We start from the raw sequence: 23,396 nt of genomic DNA on the forward strand, positions 1-23,396 counted from the left end.
GGAACAGCATGTGTGGGTTGACATGCCTGGGGGCAATAGCAAATGTCTTACTTTTACGGTCCTGACGCGCATGTTGTCACCATATTTACATTTTTCATTTTGTATTACATGTACAGGACAGTGTATCCTTTTGGAATGTTCACTCTTTTTTGTCCTATGTTCGTAGTGTATGTTCTTTATCTGGTCGAATAAATAATAATGATAATGATGATGCAGGCTGTAAATGGTCATTCTTTTTAAAGGATCAAATCAGCTGATTTACAGCTCTTAGATAAATAAAAAAACAACGAACAAACTAGTAGGCCCATATGACTCCTGCTTCCTGCTCTGTGTTTCACTCATTACGTAACTGGTCTCAATTAAGCCTCTTATTCGCATTGCTCTGATTGGCCAAATGCGTTATACACAAAGAATATCAGGCATAAAACAACATATTCTTTAATACGGAGTGTTACTGTACTATATTTACTATATTTTGGATGAGTTTATGATATTCTAGATATTTCTGAAGGATGTGGCACTCTGATTTGAGTGAGAGTAACAGATATCACTGTTACACCAAATTACCACCTGATTTGACGCCGAGAAATTCAAAAGAAATCAATGTCAGGATACATTGCTCACCGTCCATTCGTCTTCCCTCTGGTAATCAAAAGAAAGAGAAGAAAAAAAAAGAATGATCTATCACGTTCTTTGAGTAATATACAAATGAATGTTCAATATTGCATGGTAAATGAATCATCTTTACCAATCAAATAAAATGTGCATATCCGGTTACAGACAGGAGAATCAATATGCCTATTGAAACCACTTAGTGTAATAACAGTTTCTTACGTATCAATCAATAAGAGGCGTTGTTCCATCCATGAAAGGAAATAAAGAGAGCGGAGGAGAGATTAAAGTGCAGTATTACCTTATTTTTTAGTCGACTCATCGAAATATATATTAAAAAAGAGAAAAAAGGTATAGAATCTTAAAGTTTCGCATATTTTCACGGAAAGGTAGGCTTACGAAAAACCACACACCAAAAATATATAAATGGAGACGATGATACTACAGTATCCGTCACAACTCTCTCCTTGGTTTCAACGAAAAAAAAAAAATTCTCGGTGGAAATACATGAAGTAAAACAGAGTACGTGTATGATAATGTAGATGTTATCCAGCTTGGATATACACGATAAAATTCAAACAAAAAACAAAGCGGTTGGTGGTCAGTTTCAATCAAAGTAAGGGAATGCTATAGAGAAAACCGATGGGACCTATAATGAAAATGTGATTTAAAACATGCTTTTGGCTAGAAGTTTACCAACTGTAGCCAGATTCCTCCTCAACCCTTTCTTTGTTATATTATTTTAAGACTACATTTAATACACAGGTCACGACATTTTGATATGATTATTTATCTCATATTTGACAAAACGTAAATTGAGTGAACACTTATGTGCTGATAATTATCATCACCAAATCTACAATTTGAGTATGTCGTGATTGATATTTCTAATTTGTGAAAAACATAAGAAACTTTAAATTACATTGCTTTCTCATTCTAGATTAATTGAGTCTGATTGTATGCTACTCCTCGGTTAAGCTAACTTGAGTAATATGGCGTTGAATATCGCCTTAATGATTCATTACCTATTGATATTCATTACCAAAGACACATCAGACAAGACGTGTCTGGCATAAAAAAAACAACAACAACACAATACACCATTCTTTTTCTCCATGAATCAATGAACAATGAACAGAATGAATATTATTGCATGCCTTTCGCAGGTTTGTCGAGTGGTCAACTCTTGAACAAGAATGATCAACTCAGTGTTGGTGTTTACACACGTCATAAGAGGGCTACTTCATGCCCTTCCGTAACCAATGGTAACAGTTTTTAACTCGACTATTTACTGTGCGTTATAATTATATTACAAACCTCAGCCCATATAAATCTCATGTATTACGTATTCGCACATTGATTTTTTAACACACACACACACACAACCAAAAACCAGACTGACTCCGCGCTGTTATGTCGTATACATCGATGGCAAGCCAAGCCACTTCGAGAGATTTATGTTTTCTTACACATTAAGTCTACAAATTTATGCCATCCTGATGCGATGAATAGATTGATACGTATACGAGAGCTATCTTTTACAATGACTGACATAAAAATTACCTGTTTGATCATTTTTGCTTCTTCAATCGGTATTGCATAGGTACAGACCTTTCGTCGTTCAGGCCGTTGACACCATAGGGAAAAAAACGCTTTGAGACAAAAGTACATCAGAATGAGATTCTGGTAGTTATATGTATTATTTCAGTATTATGTATTACCAAGTCTTCATTGAATATTATTGTATATCAGTGTTTTTTATTCTTTAAGTGATACCTTCCAATGACTTTAGCACTCTATGCAATCCTTACCCGATCTTCTATCTAATGTTATTTAGATTATCAGTAATGATTATTTTGATAATTATGAAACGCAACGACATGCCAGCATAATATTGATTATCAACATTGTCATGATATTTTGGTACCTTAAACATTCACCTTGTTCACAGAGCCTGAATACGTGTACAAACATGCAGCATTATTGCATTTGGCTTGATAATTGCATAAATCAGATAATTAAAATAGATCTTATTTGGGCAAATATGGCGTTACGACAAGTCACAGTATGGATCGAGAAAAGTGACTTAATTCTGTCGCCAATCCATAAATTTGTTCTGATTTTACATAGCGTTGCCACCTGATATAACCACAAACATTATGTATCATAGGGCTCGACATTAGCGGTGCCTAACTGGTCTGGCTGCCAAACTTCCAAAACGATTATCTTTTGGGTACCCAATAGGGCAGCGATTAAAACTTGTTTGTTTTGTTTGCTTTTATTTCAGGTCACCATATTCTCAGATTTAAAGATTAATAGTGGCCAAAAAGGGATTCAAATTGAGCGAAAATATGTCAATCACTGTGGACTTTTCTTGTCTAATACACTGAAATCACACAGCTGTCACGGGAGTTTTCAGACTAATACTAGGTCTGTATAATTAAGCCCCCCCCCCCCCCACCGCACACCCTCATTCTAAGAGTCCGTTACAGCAATCATAGAACAAATCCCTTTCGTTGATCTGTTCTTTCTGTTAAGTAAATGAATGCAGTTTGTTGATATGTTTTATTGATTTGATATCTGGTAAATCATCTGTTTTAGTTAGAAACAGTAAAAATAGCATCAAATGAAATGAAGTTCGTTTTCCGGATGTTTCGTTATCCTGAAAACGAAATGAGATCTGTAATCCCGGAGTTCCGTTAGCTCTTTTTTTTCTTAATTTTTAGGATTAACGAACCTTCATAATAATGAACCTTATTCAGTTTTCGAACAAAGAATCTTCGGGATAACCTTGCAAATATTGGGATAAACAACCCTATATCATATGCGGATTAATAGTTAATAGGATCTAGTTATCCGGAATGTGTATGTTTCAGAACAACGAACCTTAATCTACTTTCGGATTACCACACACATTCGGAATAAAGAACCTTATTTCATTTTCGAATTTATGAACCTTCGAAATAAAGAACCTTATTTCATTTTCGAATTTACAAGCCTTCGAAATGTTTAAAGACATTATCCAGTGAGTATCTGCAATCAACAAATGATCATTAATTATAATAACTTTCATTACTGTATGCATTTTCGATAGGGAGCACTTCAATGTTACTAAAATCACCTGGTTCCCGTGTAGACGCAACGGAAACAGCTGACAACTATCCCCTTCGCCTCCCGGTTACTGATTAGGTAGGCAAGTGGCTGAAGCCATGTGCACGCTACGATCGCCGTGTCCATGACGTAGTATACTATCACTCCCTCCTCCCATGCTGCAGAGACCATATAGGGGACCCAACACAGGAAAGACAGGATTGTGATCAGGAAGATGGTCCCGATACCTTTAGTGCGACGAAAACCGTGATGAAAGCTACGACTACGAAGTGTTCTTCTCCTCGAAGAATGTGTGCCATCTCGGTCCATTTCCGAAGGCGTCTCTCGTGCGGTAGAATGCACCAGATTGTCTCCTGTTTGCGTTGCGATGTTTTCGGCGCAAATAGCTCTGGCATTTGTCTGCGCTATTCGGAGCAACTTAATATTGATGCTGGTAGAGACTACCAAGATGATGATGATGGGAATAATCAAGGAACACTTCCTGAAGATATTTACCCATCTTGGAAAATGGCAGTCTTTGTCCAACTGGAGAACACAGAGGCAAAATATGTTGTGAGAAAATGGCAAAGTCGGAATCGGGAAAGAGGGGGAGTAGAATATAATCATGAGCATCATTATGATAAGAGCTGCACCTCTGATGCGTTTCATTGTAATTATACTGTAGTAGTGGAGGGGACGACAAACCATGACGTACATATTGATGCTGATGGCACAAACGCAAGACAAAACAAGGCAGTTCGTAACTCTATACGGGACAGGAAACACTTTAGCGATGAGTGCACAGAGAACGGTGTTCCCGCTTGCCACGTTCCACAAGATCGAATAGAGGCTGTAAAACAGGCCATGAAGCAGATTCAGTATCCCGAAAGCCTGGTAGAGCAGCTTCGTTATATCTTGCAGCAATACTTGCTGCTGGATGATGGCAAGGAAAAACGTGTTTGATGATAGCGACATAGCCATGTTAATAGTCTGCGACGTGCAGAAAAGAGTCCATCGTGGGCTGGTGATGTTGGCCATTTTCATTCAGCTTTGTCCCTCTCAGTTTTACTTGGCCTCTCACTTAAGGTACTCAAATGCTCCTATCATATGCCTTGCTATAGGAATTTCCCTGGGCCACCATGTTGAAGAGTATCAAGACGATAGCGCAATAGTTTGTATTTCCGTCTGATGTGAAATTAATTACTCGAAGGAATGATCCCCATTTATGAAAATATTGCGACACACCTTTAACAACGTTAGTTAGAAGTGATTACAGCTGCGCATTACGATAGCAATGTGTTCTGTAATCGACGGTGAATCAGAAGTTGTCCGTCATATTCCAAAACATCAAACTCGTTCTTTTGCTCACTGACTTGTCTTCCTCTCCTTTTCTTTGTCGTTGTTGTCGTCACAGAGTGGAAAAGAAACCCTTATACCCACACTCTCTTGTCGAAGAATGAACAATCCCCGTAGAGGCATTTAACATTTTGCTGTTTTATTAACGCCAAAAAGGTTGGCGAGGATTTTTGATGTGCTTTTAATCATTGCGTTTGCAACATTGCGTGATCGCTGATAGGCCCACGCGGCACCAGTCGATTGGTTGACAAGCTGATAACGAATGAGAATCTTCTCTGCAAATTATCCCAGCTGTTTTGTGGACGGGTATACTTCGATGCTTCTCAGCTCTTCCAGTAATTGCTTGTGGATTTAATGCTTCTGCGGACACAATCACATTTCGTGAAGCAAAGCTACCTTCCAAGCTAGCACTAAGCATACTACTGACTTTAGCACGTGAAAAGCACATGGGTCATGAACCAATATTACTGAAGACACTTAAAAATAATCTCTGGGAAAAAGTCTCTCTCCAATCACGATGGGAGATCATATTGATAATTTCAGTTTGTCAAGTTACGCAGCGACTGAGCAAAAAGGTACACCACCATCACTCATCTATAGTCTATGATCGAAACGTGTTTCGTTATGAGATTCTGCTCATTAAAGAACAAAGGTGTACCTGATAATGCAGTTTTCTACCCTCCCCCCTCCCCCATTAGCCAGTCGCGATTAAATTCACTTGCTGACATTGAAACTGTGTATTTGCTCAATAAAGAAAACCAATATCAGCGTATAATATATTCTGCGTTGAATACAGACTTGCGGTACAGTTTCGGCCAAATATACTGTTTACAAATGAAAGACGTCATGAAATATATGAGTGAAGAGATATCTATTCTGAGAGAATGTATACTTAGAGTGGTGTTAAGTGTAAAGTGAACATCAATGACATTAACATTAATAATAGGAATTGTCCCTTCGCATTGTATAAACATTGTGATAGTCTTTTCGAGTTTAATGAAACTATTTACTTAAACATTACGTTGTGGTCATTATGTTTCCCTGTCACTTGTCAATCACTGCGTTCATAGAAAATAACTTAAAACAAATGCAAATACACATAAACGTAACGGTAGTTTTGTGTAAAGGCAGGGTGACTTTGCATGACAAGGATATCAACTGAGTATGACACCAATATATCTAGAATGTGATATGATTGATAATGAAAGCTCAAGGTGAATTAGTTTACCATGAAAAGCCATCCCGATTTTTCCGCATCAAGATTAATAGTCAATGGGCCAGGCCAGATATTGGTACCATCTGAGGTGGCAAAACCTTTTTGGTGTCATTTTGTTTGTCGGGCATAGATATGTTTATCAAGCTATGATAGCATTTCCAAATGAGTAGCTTAGTCCTAGTAAATGAAATTTTAACCCGTTTGGTTTCGCTGTTATATCCCTTTACTTCTGAATCGAAACAAACCGCTATAGAAAGAAGAGCACTGTCTTATGTATGTCCACAGGTGTTCTGTTGTAAACGCGGTGCGCTTAGTCTTTATTCAAGGCAGCGAAGGGAATATCCAAGGGTTATGATGTCCACAGCGCTTAGTCTTTATTCAAGACGGCGAAGGGAATATCCAAAGCTAATGATACAGTGTATATCCCTTTATCTACTCTCTAAAAAAAAATCGAGTGAAAATATTCACTCTTAAAGGAGTGAATACAAAAAAAGAGTGAAATTAGAGTGAAATTGGAGTGAATTTTGAGTGAAAATGTTCGTTTTCACTCGTTTTAGAGTGACGTCTGGGATCACTCCAAAATCTTCGAGTAAAAAGCAAACAAAAAAAAACAATTCCTAGTGGATTTTGCCGTATTTTTCAATTATTCATCATTTTCCGGTGAAAACGCTACGGTGAAAACGCTAATGCCACGCCACTGTCGCTTTATTTCCATCCAACAATGAAAGATAATGCAGAAACAATGTACCGGTCCACTACAATACATTATAATAAATAATATTGTACATGAGCAGAGTGATTTTTGTTGAAAGGGTAGTGTAAAAACAGTATAGATAATCCCTTTTATTAGGAACTTTAGATATGATAACAGTACATTTTTTAGCAGTGTTTACCAGAATATTGTTGTTAATCAGGCAAAAAACAAAACAAAACACACACACACACACACACACACACACACACACGGAGACAATTGTCACATAATGTAAAGACGCCCGAAGGTGAGGGGCTCCCTTTATACAAGGAAGGTGAGACGAACATCACCCTTTTTACACCATATACATCCGTTGCTGAGGTTCTTATCCGATGATCTCCAAATTTCAAACAAAATATGATTTATGTGAGTTGACCCATTCTGGTTGCCACTGCAACCAGCATATAAAATCAATTTGTGAATAATTCTTATTGCTTTTCCAATGATGTGTGATTGGGAAAAGTCTCTAGCATGGCTCGATATAATTTCTTCACATGAAATATGAAAATAAGATTAAACAAGTTTTGTTTTTCTGTGCATTTTGTTTTTAAATTTTTCGAGGTAATATTTTGTCCTGAATAATACTATATCTTATAGCAGCGTCTCCATTACAATATCATTATTGTTATAGCGCCTGATAATCTGCTTCGAAGCAATACATATATACAGTTAGAACCACAACAAATTTTGTTTTAAGGAAATATTAATTAATTATTACAATTGTTATAGCACCCTCTTTAATTTTGTCTCTATTTCTTATGTGGTAAACATCACTTTCTTGCAAGATTTGGCCCTTTAAATGCACTAAATTTGTCAAAACAAGGCTCAAAATGTGTTCCTTTGTCTTTGCAGATTTGAAATAAGATAAGTGCACAATTGGATTCTGTTTTACCTCACATACTCAATTCATGATTTAGAATAAAGTAGTTGAACATCAATCTGAACATTTTTCTTTGTTTTTATTGTATTTTGACTGAGTGCACCCCCATCCGACGTTTTGGTGAAATTTTGATGTTGTCATTTTCTTAGAGCATCATATGCTAAATATATGTGCCAAATTTCAGAGGAATTGGTTTAAAAACCTTGAAATTTTCAAAGGTCACACTCTACCTGTCTTTGGTCAAAGAGCGTCAAAAATATTTGGCATTGGTCGGGTTGATGGCTGAAATCTATGACTAAGCTACTACTCTGGAAATGCTATTATAGCAAAATAATATTCCTTAGATATATGCCATTTCAAAATGCACAACTAGAACTTGCCACCTCAGGTGGTACCAGTAACCCATTTTTCGGGTCTTTGCCCATGGACTAATTGTGTGACAATTGTTTCCGTGTGTGTGTGTGTGTGTGTGTGTGTGTGTGTGTGTGTTTGTCTGATTAATAACAATATCAGTTCTGGTAAACACTGCAAAAAAAAAAACCACAACAAAACAAAACAATGTACCGCTATCATATCTAAAGTTACTAATAAAAGGAATTATCTATACTGTTTTTATACTACCCTCTCAACAAATACATCAGTTTTAAACAAAAATCACTCTGTTCATTTACAATAGTATTTATCATTACGTATTGTAGTGTACCGGTTCATTGTTTGATGGAAATAAAGCTACATTGGCGTGGCATTAGTGTTTTCACCTCAGCGTTTTCACCGGAAAATGATGAATAATCAAAAATACGGCAAAATCCACGAGGAATTGCTTTTTTGTTTGTTTTTTAGATAAAGGGATATACACTGTATCATAGGCTTTGGATATTCCCTTCGCCGTCTTGAATAAAGACTAAACGCACCGCGTTTAGCTCTGGACAGCATCACCCTTTGGATATTCCCTTCGCCGCCTTGAATAAAGACTAAGCGCACCGCGTTTACAACAGAACACCTGTGGACATACCATGAGCTCCATGGACATACAGAAGACCGTGCTCTTGTTTCTATAGCGGTTAGCCTCGATTCAGAAGTATAGGGATATAAAAACGAGACCAAATTGGTTAAAAATTCATTTGTTAGGACTAAGCTACTCATTTGGAAATGCTATCATAGCTTGATAAGCATATCTATGCCCAACAAACAAAATGACACCAAAAAGGTATTGCCACCTGAGATGGTACCAATAACCAATTTTTCGCCTCTTGGCCCATGGACTATAATAATTGTTGATGACATCTCCAGCAGCTTTTTATAATGGGTTTTCGATTGCTATCTCCATGCGCTTTGATATTAGCTTTAGTGATAGTCATCTCAATCTCAAAATTAATCAAGGGATTTGAAAATAACCGACAGTTCGATAATGCGTCAACATTCTCTTTCAAAATGAAAACTTATACAAAACTAATGCTATGATCCTCTTCAAGAGAAACAATAAGACGAGGGCAAAATATTTTTTATATAACACCCATCAACAAAGACTAAATTTGGAATATAAAAAAAAAGTCGCAGGTACTGGCAGACGATTCTTGACTAAGTAGCCAAGTGGATTCTGTCACAGGGATGCAAATTACAGTTAAGTCTTATCGGATCACCCTTGTAGATACGGAAAGGTTGTACCTAAACAAATCTGCCCCTTGTTACTGCAGCATTTGACTGATGATCATACAAAATGGTGCCTATAATATCTCAACAGAAATGAAGGATACACAAAGAAATCGATCATGATTGTTGTTTATTTCTGTGTGTGTGTGTGTGTGTGTGTGTGTTTAAGTTCCTGTTGTTGTTTTTTTTGTCTTTCTGTCCTCGAAGCATGTGATCCTTAATTAGTACTTCAACGTTCATCACATTTCTTTTCCAATTCCGCTTTTGATGGAACCACTACCATTATACTTCTGTCAATTTACCCGAATCCATCAGAGTCAATTGAAGTGAACGTGAAATAGTATTATCACCTTCACGGTGATTGATACCTTTCAGAGAAACAACAAATCAAATCCTGATATCTCTGGTTATGTTCTCTGACAGTCACACTCTATCACCCTTTTCATAAACTCACCCTCAAATTATCCGCCTAAGAATTATGCGGACACTTCAATAAAAAATGCGTTCACAAACTCTGAAAATTATCCGCATTTTTTTGTACGAGCGCTCGTCTGGAAAAAGGCTGATAATCGTCATGGCGACTGCACACGTCCCTCCTGCGGGAAAGACAGGTGATCTTTTGACCGCACCCCGGCAATCCGCATAACTTTGGATTTGCGTTCACAAATTCCAAATCTGGTCCCGATGCTGCTATTATGCGGATAATAGAAGCGTCGAAAAAAAACCCCGGATAATTCTTGCCCGCTCCGATTTTACGACCAAATTGTGCGGATGTTATCCGCATAATTGAGTTTATGAAAGGGGTATATGAGTTAAGGTAAAAGTTAAATTTGTGTTTTACTAGGTTTTCATAGCATTTTTATGTTTCTCTATATTGCTTTTTTTTTGGGGGGGGGGGAGGTTGAGTACGATGTTACGTGTTTTTGAAATAAGATCAGTTTGACTACATACACTATTTTTGAACTCATAACTTTATCTCAAAGAAATGCATATTCAAGAGACGCATAGCCTGTGGCAGCAGAGCGAAAATTTCGACAACGGCCTTTAAGTTTGATTGTAAATTACCACGTGAACATTATGCTCCATTCTACGTACCCGCAGTGTTGCTTTCAGCGCTGCCCTTGTAATCACTGTCCCCCCCCCCCCCTCTTTAAAGAAACGAAATAAAAGGAAGTTAATTATGTCTATGTGCAAAGAAACACACATTGCGTGGAACACTAAGTCAAATAAATCTTTTCAATATTGATAATTTGTCGCTCATAACTGGGTTGTCTTCACAAATTTCAGCATATTATCTTGCTGTCTGATGGATGCTACTCCCAATGATGCATCCCTTCTCTTCACAACGTTCATAGAGTTCAGGTGGATAGGAAAAGGGATTCTGACTGTTGGCCTACCGGTGTATTTACCTACCACTATCAAATCGCTTGCACTCGGTGACATGCCAGTCAATTATATCCTAGTTGAGGCACGTGGTGGTTTGTACGTAGATGCATTCTGAGTCTTTATCTCAGATCTAGTTTTAGAAATGCATTGAGGTGGGGTTTTTTTTTTTGCGATGCAAAGGAAATCATTCATGCACACAAATGATAGAATTAGGATGCTGATTTTATTTGATAACGATACTGATATTAATGATGACATTGATTTAGATATACTCTTACAGGAGATATGGACCTATAATCTTATGTCTGTGAATTTACCCTGCATGTTTCTTACAAAGACATCGGAAGAATATGAATTGTTGACTATGAATTGTTACTGTCAATCCAACGACAAACGACAGGAAGCAATTATGAGGATACGTTTCTACCCAACAGAGTACGTTTTGAAAAGGGGTGTATGGAATGTATGAAGTAAAGATGGTTCAGCTGATAACCAATTTAAGAAGATGATTCCATTGAGACTGAGAAGTAACACGGTGGACATACATTATCACCTCACCATCATTGCCCCTAGGTTAAAGGGAGTTATTGCAGTCCATGCTGAGAGAGCAGGGACAAATATTTTCACTAAAAAAGCATTTATACGCATTAGATATGTATATATATATATTTTTAGAATAAATCAAAAACATTCGTATAAATGAATCTACGTAATCAGACATTAAGGATGGACAACCCGAAACATAATGCCTCGGCCGACACTTCGTGGTGGAATGCATCCGACATTTTTGTATTACATTTAGGGTTTAGATACATTACATTTAGAGTGGTTATAACATTTCGGGTTAAGATGTATTATATGTAGGGTTCTTATTACATTTAAGGATTGTCTTCAGTTATTGAGGGTTAAAATGTATTAAACTTAAGGTTGACTTGAATGTTACATATAGGCGTTAGAAAGAATTAAAGTTTAGTTTTGCCATTACATTTAGGTTTAATAAGATGTGTTAGATTTAGGGTTGCTATCACAATGATGGTTAAGATGTGGGGGGTTTAGATTAAGGGTTGAAAAGTATTACATTTCAGTCGTGGTTATTACATTTAATGTAAAACGTACAGGTATTGGGGTTGCTATAACATTTAAGGATGACATGTATAGGGTTGATTCAGTTATTACATTTATCATTAAAACGTATACATTTAGGGTTGTTATTACAGCTAGGGTTAAGGTGTACATATATTACATTTAACGTTGATATTACATTGGGTGATACAGGGCCCACAATGGTATAGTTAATTTACTGTTACCCTTAGGCATGTGGGCCCTAAGCATTCACTGTAAAAACATCGGTGTTAGATTTAACACCACGGGTGTTCAATCTAACACCGATCAAACTTCACTAGAGGACCACACCCACAGGTGTTAAAAATGCACTGTGATGGTGTTAAAAAGTGTTCACCTGACACTTCGTGGTGTTCATTTGACACTGTACCTGGTGTTATTTTGACACTGTACTGGTGTTAATTCAAAAATGACACCACATGGTGTTGATTTGATATTTGTTGGTGTTAATATCAATGGTTTAATACCCGTCCAGCTTCAATAAGGGACCACACCAGCTGGTGTTACTTTGGTGTAAATATATTTTCACATTTTTTCAAAAATCTAGTATTTTAATGTAAAATTCTTGATCGTCTTGTTTAAATTAAAAATCAACAAGAAGTGCAGTTACTAAGAAACTCTTCAAAAAACAGTTTAAAATTTGGAAATGACATCCGGAGGTGTTAATTTAACACCATAAATGAGCACCGAAAATTTAACACCAGCTCGGTGTTCACTATTTAACACCGGACTTTTTGCAGTGTTCCCGTGTGTGTGTGTTTAGTGAATGGTTACACACATAGGCCTACCGGTATTTAACGTGTATATGCATATATTCTTTGTATTTGCATTATGTTGGTAAAACCAAACAAACGAAAACCCTAACACACACACACACACACACACACACAAACACACACACATATCATCATCATCATCATCATCTTCATCATAATGTTACCCTCATATCAACCTCTTTATACAACTATATATATATATATATATATGTATATATAGATATACATAAATACATGTATATATAAGGTGAAGCGGGCTTGGTCTCGTACGTTGTGGGTGCTGCATTATCTTTAGGTATATGTGTGACGGAGGAATGACTCGCAGACGTTGCAGTAATGTTTACTATGGCCTTTTATTCTCCCAAGCTTTCGACTCTTTTTCAAGGGCTTGATGAGACATAAACATAAAAGCAGAAAAGCAACCAATTTGCATGCATTTGAACAGAATAAGGCAAAATACATTGCATTATTCTGTTCAAATGCATGCAAATTGGTTGCTTTTCTTCTTTTATGTTTGTCTCATCAAGCCCTTGAAAACGACTGCTTACACAGTCGAAAGCTTGGGAGAATAATGGGCCATAGTGAACATTACTGCAACGTCTGCGAGTCATTCCTCTGTCACACATATATACATGTATATATATATATATGTATATATATATATATATATATATATATATATATATATATATACACACACACACACACACATACACAAACACACACATATATATATATATATATATATATATATATATATATATATATATAGATATACATAAATACATGTATATATAAGGTGAAGCGGGCTTGGTCTCGTACGTTGTGGGTGCTGCATTATCTTTAGGTATATGTGTGACGGAGGAATGACTCGCAGACGTTGCAGTAATGTTTACTATGGCCTTTTATTCTCCCAAGCTTTCGACTCTTTTTCAAGGGCTTTAGTGAACATTACTGCAACGTCTGCGAGTCATTCCTCTGTCACACATATATACATGTATATATATATGTATATATATATATATATATATATATATATATACACACACACACACATACACACACACATATATATATATATATATATATATATATAAATATATATATATATATATATATATAGATATACATAAATACATGTATATATAAGGTGAAGCGGGCTTGGTCTCGTACGTTGTGGGTGCTGCATTATCTTTAGGTATATGTGTGACGGAGGAATGACTCGCAGACGTTGCAGTAATGTTTACTATGGCCTTTTATTCTCCCAAGCTTTCGACTCTTTTTCAAGGGCTTGATGAGACATAAACATAAAAGCAGAAAAGCAACCAATTTGCATGCATTTGAACAGAATAAGGCAAAATACATTGCATTATTCTGTTCAAATGCATGCAAATTGGTTGCTTTTCTTCTTTTATGTTTGTCTCATCAAGCCCTTGAAAACGATATATATATATATATATATATTTCTGAAAGAAGTAATGTGCAGTTTAATGTTTCCAGGTTAGCGTGCCTGGTCAGTGACGGGGCATTAATCTGCACATTACTGGAATATGAGACCGTTCTAAAGCAAATGATTTTCACACAACAGTAGATATATAATGTACTCTTAAATGAATCCCACAAGGATTGGAACAATCATCCCTCAGCATTCCCACTGATCAGTTACTAGCCTGTGATGCGTTTAAGGAAATAACATATATGTAAATAACATTTACATTGCGGCTCTGAAACTCAAACAATGCCTATATCACATATTTCATTAAAGCTTCTACGATAGTGCTGCATATAGAGCAAACACAATGTAATCATGATACCTGAATATGCAAAACCAGAGATTTGTCGGTAAAAATCTTGTATCTCTCTCTCTCTCTCTCTCTCTCTTTACACGTATATCATTCGCTGTTTCGTTGAAGCACTCAACTTGTCAAGGGTGTTAGCTATAATGGAAATGATTATCACCTCATTAATGTCTTGTCAATCACTTTCTCATTGAATCGTAAACTTGAATAGGGCACTAATGGCAAGGATTGACGTCTAATGGCAACTGACCCTCATATCCTTTGCAAATAGTCCATGTCACCACTTTTGCGGCAAATACGCGCCCTTACCTGTGACCAAACGATATATTCAAAGCTGGTCTCCTTTCGAGGTTATTTTGTTCGGATCACACATAAAATCTATTCGGTATTAAAAAAAAAGAATGCTTTCCACAGAACATTTTTCCACAAACACAAAAGAATTATCGTCATGAAACTGATATTATCATGTTGTAATTCAAGCTGACATAAAATTTTATATCAAAAGAATTACAGGAAGAAAAACACAATGACAAGCAACACAAAATATAACTAATAATTATCACAATTCGTGTCATTTGATTTCGATACCAGTGTATAGTTATCATGTTCTAATAACTCAAAGCATAACATCAATTAATTGCATTAATGACGGCTGAATGATATCGCTCTCAGCAGAAGATGATAAAGTATGAATTCAGCCGGGTACTGCCTTACACTTATACTACGGTCAAAAATAAGGTTCGAAGATTTATGACATTTTATTTGGCTCTTCAGACGCATTCATGTAACATGTTCTGTTTAAAGTTTATTTTCCATGTATTTCGAAAGGACACAGAGTTTTTAATCAAAAGTCAAGGAGACCCCTTAATATGTAGAAACTGTGGTTTACTATAATTACATGGTCTGAACAATTGAACAGCCTGTTTTGCATCAATTACTGTTGTTGTTATTTTTCTCCGTAAATGTGTCTTTCTTTTTATACCATCCACTGTGTAGAACTACCCGAAAAAAGGAAATAAACATTGCAATAGTCTAACGACAGTTTAACAGTTTAACATGGAATCTATAGGAATCAATTGAAGGGGGAGTTTTGATCAGTAAAATAATCAAGGTTATGTTATCTGATATAATGACAGATAAGACAGAAAAAGAGAAACTAATGGTGTAACAACGTAAAAAGAAATTTTACAGCGTTTCGTCGTAGAACACGACTGATTAAAAAAAAAAAACATTACACTATATTTTAACACTCGTATCTACATATTAGAAAATGGTCAAAGACTTTGAAGCGAACTAGAAACGCGAATAACATGACTTTGTATTATGCACATCAACAAGGACAAAAAGAATGAATTGATACAACTTAATGTACACGTGAAAAATTTAAAACAGAAATTAATACACATCATTTTCAATTTGTTCACAAAATCTACCCAACCTAAACTTCTCCATGATAACATACTTATGCTAAACTATTTTTAAGTAACAGGCAAGAACTTTATATAAACAGCGAAATACAAAGGCTACATGAATTTTATCAGCTAAACTAACTTCTTTTTCACATTTTCAAGGAATTTATCTCGTTACAAAACACAATCGCTGATATCATCTAATCAATACCTGAATACAAGGAAGCGAAATGTTAAATATTGGTAAACTGCAAAGTGAAATAATTATGACAGCCTAATCTACTTAACTCATTTTGAATGCTTAGCGTTATCTAAAAGCTCAACATAGAACACGTTTACCGCATGCAAAAATGTCGTAAGGTGCAATCTCACTTACACTGCATCTACGAAAACGTTAATTCTTCAGGAATACCTAAAGACAATATAACTGATACGCATTCGTAAACAGCAATGTTTATCAAATGAAGCAAAATTCCGCTCTTCGTTGTAGTCGATCTGAACATAATTATTTCCTGAAGGGGTGGAAAACAGGAATTGGAGCTACGGAGGCCTAATCGTTTTTGTTTTGTTTTGTTTTGTTTTTTACTTTTATTCAAACTCCTCTTCTGCGAAATTTTGAAATCTTCATGTCTTTGCACATGGCACATCAATTTTCCCCGTATGCAAAAGGTTATGCCACCTCCATCAAAGAATTGATGCAACTGAAGTTCCTGTTCCACGAGAAAGAATCACCTGAACTTGGTCCTCCATTTTGTTTCTTGTTTGAAATATATATAATGGCAACCATTTGCTGACACAATGTTTTGCATCACGAGATCAAGCCGTGTAATTGAATTTACAAAAAGATCTACAAGGACTACCACTGACTTGATGTTCATACAATGATTATACGAAACAGCAAGATCGGTGTAATAATAGAAAATGGTGATAGTATCAACAACCGATGTAATCTAAAGACACCAGGTTCAACGTGTGTTGTCTTCAAATCAATACAATATAAACCAAACGTAACACCAGCTTCACATAATAGATATGATTACAATTTAAGTACATTGCTGCAGAGGTATTAAAGTGTTACGCACAATGGCTTTCGTTCCCCTTAGGGCCTACCTTTTGCTTATCAGATTATTTACACGAGGTAAAAATAAATCACTTGTAGCACTAAAATCTGATGTTGGTATATATCGATTGTCAAATGCAATGCTAACTGCAATGCGCGGTAAAGGTCTGAACAGAATGATGATTATCATGCTTATACTGATTCATAAGAGGGTTATAAACACCCATGTCTTAGTCCATATATAAGTCGTGTCCTTTGTGTGGCCCTATCTTGAGCCAAGTCTTTTTGAATCTGCATACAACAGACGTTGGAACGAGGACCATTACTATATGTTTTAATACTCTTACAATCACATTCGTAAAGAAGTATTTACCTGAAGAAATTTATTGTTCGTCCACAGCATGAGGTTAACTGTAGGAGCCTTGATTGTGGGTGTAATACACCGCACAACAAGGTCCGCTCATCCTGTCATAGACTACGATCATTCATGGATGTTTACAACATAGTTATAACGAAGAAATCCATACTTAAAATATGCTAATAACCTCCTACAAAAGGGATAGAGTTGATCCTTTAGAGCTCTCCTTTGATGAAAGGAATTCTCAATCGCCATTATCTTTGCTTTCCGACGATGTTACGAAGAAAAGAAATGCATATGCGTTTTGCCTCGCTGCAGGTTACGATGTAAACCAGCGGCTGTATCCAAATGTTGGATGTCAGACCAATGTCCATGATGACGTAATTCAAGTTACTCTCCGGCCAGGACATGGACACTACAAAAGGTGTTAAGCTGGCAAAGGACATTCCCGCAAGTAGGAGGATGGTCACGATCCCCCTCATGCCCCGAGATCTGTGGCGCGTCGTCACGCGTCGGAGGACGTTTTCTGCACTTGACCCTCTTTTAACAAGGCCCTGATTCTTTGGGAATTTGGATGGATTACCTTTACTCTTGTCGGCTTGATACGAATTTTCAACATTACAGACGCTCTCGGAACTAGCTGAGCTGATGTCAGAACCGAATTTCATGCTTTTTCGTGCAATCCTCAGCGATAAGATATTCAAAGTCGTAGAGAGGGTCAGGTTGATTAAAGGAGGCAAGACCAAGGTTACTTTCCTCGCGATATTGATCCATGCTGGAAAGGGACAATTATCTACCACGCATAGGCAGTAAAAGGTATGGGTGATAGGAGAGTTTGAAAAAGGTAAGAAAGGCATGTAGAAGATAAGCGTTAACGTAATGCATATCGCAGCAGCGATCTTAACTCTCCTAGTTGTTACAATAATGTGATATCGAAGTGGTCGACTCACCATCATGAATAAATTGGTGCTGATAGCGCAAATACACGATGACACCAAACAAAGTATGATTCGGCTCAGTGCAGGGAACACCATTGCTATCACTTTACACCATGTAGGATCGGAGTCGGCCAAAAACCACACGATAGAATAGATACACCAGCAAACTCCGAACGACATATTGAAACATGTATATGCCAGATAGAAGAGCTTGGTCGTTATATGCTGTTGCACCTGTTGACGAATGACTGCCAAAAGCAGTGAATTTGAAGCTACGGATAGAGCGATGTTCACTGACAGATATGAACACATTGGGGTCCATTCTAACTCTGTGATGTTTGCCATGTTGAATCGAAAAAGGCAAATTCTTTCGAAAGATAGATGCTTTCTGGAAACCCCAAGTCAAAGTAAAAGATACATCTACTTTTGACGAACAGCACCTCAAAGTCACCTAAAATTATCCCATTATAATAAATTCTTCGTCACAATATTCCAATATTCCATTAGTCCAATATTCAAAGACTTCGAAGTAACATTCTGAAGAATCTAATGTTGACTGATCATCCAGCACTGTGTATTTCAATTCATTTCAGCACAAACGTCAGAACAGACACCGGTGTATTCTGGTGGATCAGATTTGGCAAAAATTTATAGCAACGGACAGGAGGATAGATATGCGGGAAAGCAGAATGAAGTATTTACTAGTTTAGATCTTTCTTAAATGCATGTGCATGCAAATGGCTATCACTCGCATAATCACAGTCGCGGATAATTTCTGTGCCATTTTCTGCAAAGTCACTTTTGATTGGCTGGCGACTTTCATCCATCATTAAAATGGACCGTCAAAGATCATTTCATGTGACGTCACCAATGAAGGGGAGGCATGATATTCGCTTTTACTGCACTACCTATTCTTGCTTACACCTGGCATTGACTTGACGAGTCTTATGAGCAGACAATCACGGGAAAATTCATAATTCTACCCCCGTTGCATGTTAACTGTTGTTAGTAGCTGTCAATGGATTGTCATTTTGTAGACAGTTGATAAGCAGTGTTTGACTTAGACCTACCCGTGAAAATGCACGTCAAGAAAACAACTGTAAATTCACATGAATTAACAGGCCCGCTGGATTTGATATACATCGCAAAAATATTTGATATTGGCACAGGTTGTCATTTCTGTATCTTTGGAAGTCATCTTCATAGTAAACATGCGGTCTGTCATCACCAGGATGATGGAATATGGCAAGGGAGATAGCATTCACGAAATTTAGAAGTCTCAAAAAGTGAGAGGTCAGTGGTTCTGCAGCAAAATATACAAATAGAATAATAATCAAAATGAGGGATGGTATATGCACAGAATTACAAGCATTGTAAATGTCGGTGTTATCTATGCTCCTTTTTTTTTTTACAATACCAGCATCACTTTCCTCACTCTTTTCATCAATCTTTTCTTACTTTCGTTGCTATTCATCTCACTGGACGACAATGGCTTTCAGCGCCTCGTTTGCAATTATTCTGCAGCTCATGTGACTGAACCTGATAATTGTTTATATTATACGAAACGGTTTCTAAAGAGATGAATGACAACGCTCAAGAAATTAAATTTGGCTGTGATATCACTGACCCTCCCAATCAATTGAAACCTTCAACACTTATTCGACTAAAATCACATAAAAGTCCCAATAGATTTGTGTAGAAATGATGACGTGTGTTTGTAATCATCAGAAGCGCGTACAGTTATTTTGATTGTTCATTTTTTATTTGACCACGTTAGTTTCCCCAAGGCTTCTTTTGTTAGTTTCACTGAAACCTCAAGAGTTCTTAGGTTTTTTTTTGTCCTCATCCTTAGTGTCAGTTGTTGCAAAACCCACAAGAATAACCGATAAATCCACAAAACTCATTGATAACGTTTTTACCAATTTACTCCGAGATATTAAAACGGGTTTTGCATTATCAGACATGTCCAATCATTATCCAATGTTCGATCACTTATCGACAGCATCTTCAATATCTAATTAGTCGAAACTACCACGTCCCCAGCTACAAACTGGCAGTCGACATGGTTGAAAATACACCTTTTCGCATTTTGCACGAATATTTATCTGTAGTGGACTGGACTCCAGTGTAAACTAATGGAGATAAGTACTTTGTCTTGAAACATTTTCATCAAGAAAGTGAAGTTATGTATCGATCGTATTACAGGGGCGGATCCAGGAATTCTATAAAGGGGGGCGTGACTAATATTTCTGGTGCTACTTCCGGGTTTCATTTCATTTTTTTCTTTTTATTTCTTTTGTTTTTAACGAAAAATAAAGGGGGGGGGGTCGTGCGCTTGTTGCGCCCCCCTCTGGATCCGCCACTGGTATTATGCCACGGATTAAACAAAAGAAATTTCACCTTTGAAGGGTTCACAAACCACTTTGGATTACGAAAACGTTGTTAAGGCCCACAAACAGGAAAATTTACTTACTTTAATTAACATTCATATCATCATATAGATAATGGGAAACAATGTCTAACAAACGGGTCGACTATTTCATCGAGCCCCAAGCATTTATTTTGAAAGGATCTTTCCAACAAAAGTTTTGCAAATTTGTGTAGCCTCACTGTTAGTAATGATATAAACCAAAGGCTGCATCCAGACGTTAGATGTCAAGGATATATCCGTTATATGGTAAGAAATATTACTGGCAGGCCACGATGCCGACAGGACAAACGGCGACAAGCTGGCAAAAGACATGCATGATAAAATGAGAATTGTTTTCACGCCTTTCACCCGAGAGCGCTTACGAAACGTCCTCAATTGTAATACGTTTTTATGTCTTGTTAACCGGTGATTATCAGTTGGATGAAACTTATGTATTCGATTCCTGAGACAGCCAAGGGAGGAAACTGCTACTCGTTTGTTGTTGGCTGATGTAGCCTCAGTTGCGCAATTGAAGTTGGCGCTTTTCCGTGCAATTCTAAGGGACAAAACATTGAAGGTAGTAGACATCGATAGATTGACCATTGGAGGTAGAATCAGAGATGCTCTCCTCACAATAACGATCCAAGAGGGGAAGCGGCAGTTCTCGTCAAGCACGCACAGGCAATAAAAGTTTTGTGTAAATAGAGAGTCTTTGAAAGGTAACAGAAAAGCATACAAAGAAAATGTTACCAGAATACAAATTGCAACTGCAAGCTTTACTCTTACGGTTGTTATTACAAGTTGATATCGAAGTGGTCGGCTTAACAGCGCGTAGAGATTAAGACTGATAGCACAAATACACGACGACACCAGGCACAGAGTGATTCGACTAAGAGCGGGGAAAAGCGCGACTATGAATCGGCAAAAACTGGGATCTGCGTTACTCTCGTACCAAAGTACCGAATAAAAATACCAGCAAACTCCGAAGCATACGTTCGCACAGGCGTACAGCATGTATAAAAGTTTGGTGGTCCTCTGCTGTTTGACCTGATGCTTAACGATCGTTAACAGCAGTGTGTTCGAAGATAGGATCAGTGCCAAGTTTGCCGTGAGGAAAGAAGACAATGGAGTCCATGTTTGAGAAAACACGTCTGATATGTTAGCCATGGTAAAAGAAACTTGTTTCTGAAGCTCACAGCAAGTTGAAAAGAGGGGCCACTGGTGGTCTAATAGGTAAGGCTAAGACCATTTCAAACTGTACACAGGCAGCCCAAGGATCCCTCCCACAGTAAATCCAATCCACGGACAAGACGTTTCATCCACTATGTCCTTCTTAACCAAGTTGTCGAAATTGTTGTCTGGCCATGCTAGCGTGAAAATTGATAGGTTACAATGTCGAGGACTCAAAGAACAGTTTTTGCAGTACAGAGACTTCCCCTATGCGAGAAAAAGCCCAAATCCAAACCCTTCATCAGTAAAAAGTTCAAGCCATGCTTGTAGAAATCTAAATGGATTATATACCAATGAAGAGGTCCTGCACGAGAGGGCTGGATGACTTAGCCATGCACTCACTGTCTTGTGTCATGCTAAGAGTCAACGAATTGTCGCAGGTATGATCATCCATAAATTAAACAGGTATACGTATAGAACTGGTATATATTGGGAAAATTTGTTACCTCGCTAACCCAAGACACCTTGATTCTTCTTGAAGAAAAGAGTCCATCTTTGTATGAGCAGCAACGAAAATAAACCAATCCGATGTTGCTCCAAACGGGAAAATGTTGGTCGAAATTTGATTCAGTGCGATCGACCTTCCTTTAAGATTTGACTATACCCTCAGGTATATCTGTACGAATGAGTATCAAAAGTCATCATAATGACTTTGCGTCTCTGATTGGTCATTGAATCCAGCTTATCATTGGAGGATGATCTGTGTTGCATCCTGTACCAGGTGAATGGTGTAAGTATAACATACAGCGGAGTATAGTATGTCGCAGTCGTCTCCCCCCCCCCCCCCTCTCTCTCTCTCTCACAACCTGTATTTGTGTTTGCGATAGAAATTTTGTGTTTGTGATAGAAATGACATATGTAACGTTAAATGTTTGTTAAGGGGGTGAAGATTGGTATTTTTTTGTGCGTGTGTGATCATCTACATACTTCATATCTTGCCTCAAAGACTTGCTATGAGACACTGATTCAACGATAAGCATGATAAGAGTATCCATTCATTTCTAAATAGTAGGCAGCGGTATTTCCTAGTCTGATCAATGTGAGAGCGCTAGGAGAGATCAAGGACATAACATATAAAATTGGTTTAAACATTTTCATTTTTTACAGAAAGTATGGACTTTTTCTCTCTGACCCGATATGATTGTACAATTATGATATTGTAAGTATAGGAAAAATGAGAGAGAGAGAGAGAGAGAGTAAATACCTTAGAAGCCAACCTTAAAGATATCATAAAAATAGAATTATGACAATGTCAGTTCTTTTTGCCAGTCACGAAATTACACCTAACGTTTGCTTTGAAATCAAACTACGATGAAATTCAGCAAATACAGCTGAAACTAGATTTCATCT

The 23,396-nt window shown here is 37.1% G+C and overlaps 1 protein-coding gene across 1 annotated transcript in view; it reads right to left on the bottom strand.

Moving 5' to 3' along the window:
- Positions 1-3,729: 3,729 nt before the first annotated feature.
- Positions 3,730-23,396, bottom strand: part of LOC139728068 (uncharacterized) — a 50,664-nt gene continuing 30,997 nt past the window's right edge. Inside the window, exon 4 of the mRNA XM_071639030.1 lies at positions 3,730-3,881. Within this exon, the coding sequence (XP_071495131.1) occupies positions 3,730-3,881 (152 nt within the window). The remainder of the gene's footprint in view (positions 3,882-23,396) is intronic.

This window comes from Diadema antillarum, unplaced genomic scaffold, assembly GCF_040938485.1.
Source record: "Diadema antillarum isolate AM-2024a unplaced genomic scaffold, OU_Dant_1.0 seq00000163_RagTag, whole genome shotgun sequence".
Lineage (NCBI taxonomy): Eukaryota > Metazoa > Echinodermata > Echinoidea > Diadematoida > Diadematidae > Diadema > Diadema antillarum.